Genomic DNA, 4,008 nt, shown 5'->3' on the forward strand with positions numbered 1-4,008 from the left:
GAGCCTTGACATTGTAAAAGGGCAAGCACTTTGTCATTTCACCCTTTCGATGTTTAGCTCTTCCTAACAATAATATTCTATGAGCATTTCTATCCCTTGTCATTTTTATTCTTTAGTATTGTATGGACTCAAACTAAACCTGTAGAATAATGTCATACAATGAATTCACCTGTCATGATTAGCACCTTTTAGGCTGTTTTTCAAAGTCATGTTTGCTAGCACATAATTCAAACTTCAGAACCCCCAAATTTGTGTGGGTTTTAAAGTAGAGTACAGGCCAATTGGAAAAGCACCAAATATGTGTTTTAATGGAAAGAACTAAGTACCAAGGATCCATACATTCATTGACTGGATAAAAAAGGAAAAAATAAGCAGCCCATATTAAGGGATAGATTAATAAATCTAGTTGTTTACAGACTTGCTTAAAACTGGAAAGATATAAACAACTAACCTAGTGTTCTATTCTTTTTAGTGCAAAGTGAATAGACATACCAATCCGTACATAAATAGTTCGTACAGATCATAGGCAGAAATCATACCACTACGGTGCACATGAACCTGAGCTGCCTTTTCGGAAGCATACACAAGGTCCTGCAATTATCAATTGTATTCCCACAGAGTAAGCTTTTAGCAAGTTACATGCGCATTGTAGTACAATACTTTATGATACAAATGTGCAAGAAATACTCGTCACAGTGCCAACTCTGTTTCCTTCAGTAGCATTGTGAACTATGTGGTACAAATTAAATAATAAAAGAACAAATGAGAAACTAATACAAAATGAGTGTTTTATTAAAAAAAAAAAAAATAGCATTGTGAACTATGTGGTAGAAATTAAATAATAAAAGAACAAATGAGAAACTAATACAAAATGAGTGTTTTATTAAAAAAAAACAAACACAAACAAACAAACAAACAAACAAAACAAAACAAAACAAAACAAAAAGAAGAAAAAATAGAAGGGGCCATTACCTTAAAGTTTCTCATTATTTTTATAATTTTCAATGGGCCAAGTATTATCAAAACTCAAAGACAGGGCATAAGAAAAAAATTAAATTTTTTACTTGGCAAGCCACAAGAAAATTCAACAAAAAAATGAACAGTGGTTACAAAGTAGAATTACCCTTTGTGCAGAAGTGCTTGTGTATATTTACATGTGAAGGCACAAGGACAGGATACAAAAACCCTTTACGTACCCATATGAAATAGCGGAAATACCAATCCTTTAAACAACTGTCAACCGCAAACACTCAAGAAAATAAAGAATCCAATATATACAGAAAACATAATACACAATCAAATTAAATACCCTTGAGAGTTATTGATAACAACATATAAAAGGCCCACCAATCCTCTTTGGCAGCAAAACCTTATCAGGAAATAAAAAGATTCAGAAAAGAATAGAAACAATGTAAAAAATAAGCCAAATTGAGGTATTAGAACACATACCTTGGCCATCACTTGTTAACATTCTACACATTATAGGGACCAACGTTGGTTCAACTTGGACAAAAAGTTGAGGAAGCCTGCTCACTGATTCAAGAATTGTGCTAATGGCACACAAACAGCCAACTGCAGCCAAAGCACCAGGATCATCAGCTTCATCTTCAGCTGTGTTCATGCACCTCCAAAATGCAGCTGTTTGAATATTTATTAAAAAAAGAAGTTGTCAAGGACTTCTGAATATACGTGTAAAATCAAATAAAAATGGAGGCTAACAGTACCAAATTCTGGCATAACCCAAGAGCTTAAGGTACCATCTCCTCCCCAAAGTTGTCCACTATAGTCTCCAAAATAAAGACAAGGTCCTCATTCTCAACCTCATTCATAAGTTTAAAGAACTCTAGAACCGGACTAATCAAATTTGCATAGTTTAAATCAAAACTATCATAAAAGTGAACAAGTTCAAAAATATATTCCATTTATCATAGCTTACATACCTCTAAATTTCTCGCTGAAAGACTATCATCTAGATCTGTAAGGTGTCCATCGAGAGTAGATGTTGCAGCAACCCGTGCCCGTCTCCCTTGGATTAAAGACAAAGCCTGGCCAGTGTGCATATCAAATTGAGACTGAATATGCCTGAGTTGTTTCTGCAACTCTAAAGCTTCAGCTTTATATGCCAAAATTGCAACCCTAGAAATAAATTACAATTTTTAAGAATTCTTAAATTAAAAAAATCAGCATTGGAAGCAGAATACTAAAATTTCATTATCACTAACCCAAAAAATTGACCACAGATACATCAACAACAAAAAATTTCATCAGAAGCTAAAAGATAGAGTATTTGTCTCCCAACTAAGTGAGGTCCTAGAAGAGGTGGCTTGGATAAGGTTTTACCTTCAGCATCTTTTGCATTAAGTGGACACACAAAATGTGTCATGTCGTAATGAACCAAACACTATATTTAGTTAATATAATATAATAAAGTGAAAACCAAATACAACCCAGAAGATAATCATTGGATTCAGCATCAAATTAAGACAGAGTTAAATATCATCCATCATGATTCAAACTTGCTAAAATTTCTGCTCCCAAATTGAAACACCATCCAAAATCTTGGACTCAAAACCATCAACAGATTAAAATCAGAGAAATAAAGTATCAAACACTATGTGCAAAGTAAAACCACAAACCCAACAAATCCATTTCAGACTTTACATCTGTTTCATCTGTAAGCCAAAATTCTTGATGTGAAGCTAAGAAGTACTTGAATATGTAAAGCGTTTTTAATTTCTAGAAGAAAGCTTTTATACACGAACACAAGCATTTTGTTGGTAAGCTTACTGGGAAAGGCTAAAAGTTATGGAACGGCACTTGTTACATCTTTAGATTCGTAATATTTAATAAAAACCACGAAATAAATCCATTTCAAATGGAGATGAACCTAATACAAAAGTTACAGTTTAAACTTTAAAAGCCCTATCTCAAACATGAAAAAAGGCATGCAATAAATATGCATATTTAACAAAGATTGAAACCATAACCCCAAACATACTACAACAACCACTATGATGCAAATTTGAAAACCAAACCCCAAATATGTTTGATGCCTCGTATATTTCATACATTATTTGTCAATTCAATGCGAAAAATATACAACAGCCATGTTTTTATTGGTAAGTTATAGAAGCGGTGAGTGAACTTCAGTCCATAGTAGTTGATAACCATATACAAGTAAAAGCAATGTGTAGAAAGAATACCCAATATCTTTCTTCAACGCTAAAAAGTGCTTCCTTCCTGGTCTAGCAGAAAAGGCAGAAATGCTATTATCATCAAAAGCAAAGTCCAAGTCCTCTATCCCTGTAATCACCCAAAACATTCAAATTCAGTGGAAAATTGCTCACGCCTGTGATTTAAAAAAAAAAAAAAAAAAAAAAAAAAAAAAAAAAAAAAAAACGAAAGTAAGAAACCCTAATTGAAATGGAAAATTGAAAAAGAGAGAGAGAGGTGAAGATCCAGTCGAGGATGGGGCGAACGACGTCGTATTGAAAAGGCCAAACCCCTTACCTCCAAACGTACCAAAACCGTTTTGGTTTTGTTGAGAGAGAGAAATTTCATGGGGTTTATTTATGCCATGAAATTTCTCTCTAATTGAGAGAGAAATCTAGGGTTCGAATTTCTCTCTGATTGAGAGAGAGAGAGAGAGAAATTTCATGGGGTTTATGCCAAAACCGTTTTGGTTTTGTTGGAGTAAAAAAAAAAAAGTGAACCCATGATTTCTTGCTTGCATTTGAAATTAAATTTCAATTTCAATTGAAACTGTGAAATTATGTTTTAAAAACATTATTTCGCAATTTTTATGTTTTAATTAAAGAAAGTGGGTATTATGGAATGTGAAGTAATAATTGTGTAAAAGGATTTTCTTTTTCTTTTTTTCAAATTGTGACTTTTTTTTTCCCAGACTAATGTAGGATTTTGCTTTGATGTTTTTCTTTTTTTAAATTCTTTTTTTGGATTTTCACATTGACATCCGTTGAGCATGTAAATCTTGAATTTTATTTTTTT

At 32.8% G+C, this 4,008-nt stretch overlaps 1 protein-coding gene across 1 annotated transcript; it reads right to left on the reverse strand.

The window, feature by feature from the left end:
• Positions 1-286: 286 nt before the first annotated feature.
• Positions 287-3,733, reverse strand: LOC115962019 (AUGMIN subunit 3-like). Its single transcript, XM_031080890.1, has 7 exons — positions 3,673-3,733; positions 3,511-3,525; positions 3,204-3,303; positions 1,941-2,136; positions 1,725-1,780; positions 1,450-1,638; positions 287-591 (listed from the first exon to the last, which is right to left on the reverse strand). Exons 1-6 carry the CDS (start codon positions 3,731-3,733, stop codon positions 1,608-1,610), a joined length of 459 nt encoding a protein of 152 aa, XP_030936750.1. The 3' UTR covers positions 287-591; positions 1,450-1,607.
• Positions 3,734-4,008: the final 275 nt, after the last annotated feature.

This window comes from Quercus lobata, chromosome 9 (genome assembly GCF_001633185.2).
Source record: "Quercus lobata isolate SW786 chromosome 9, ValleyOak3.0 Primary Assembly, whole genome shotgun sequence".
Lineage (NCBI taxonomy): Eukaryota > Viridiplantae > Streptophyta > Magnoliopsida > Fagales > Fagaceae > Quercus > Quercus lobata.

What these genes read in the sequence shown, in the direction of transcription:
- LOC115962019 (XM_031080890.1), bottom strand. Translation starts at nt 3,733, where the DNA reads ATGCAAGCAAGAAATCATGGGTTCACTTTTTTTTTTTTACTCCAACAA. An exon ending in GCGTTGAAGAAAGATATTGG is followed by an intron (nt 2,137 to 3,203) that starts GTATTCTTTCTA and finishes ATTTATTTCTAG; the next exon opens with GGTTGCAATTTTGGCATATA. An exon ending in TTGGGTTATGCCAGAATTTG is followed by an intron (nt 1,639 to 1,724) that starts GTACTGTTAGCC and finishes ATATTCAAACAG; the next exon opens with CTGCATTTTGGAGGTGCATG.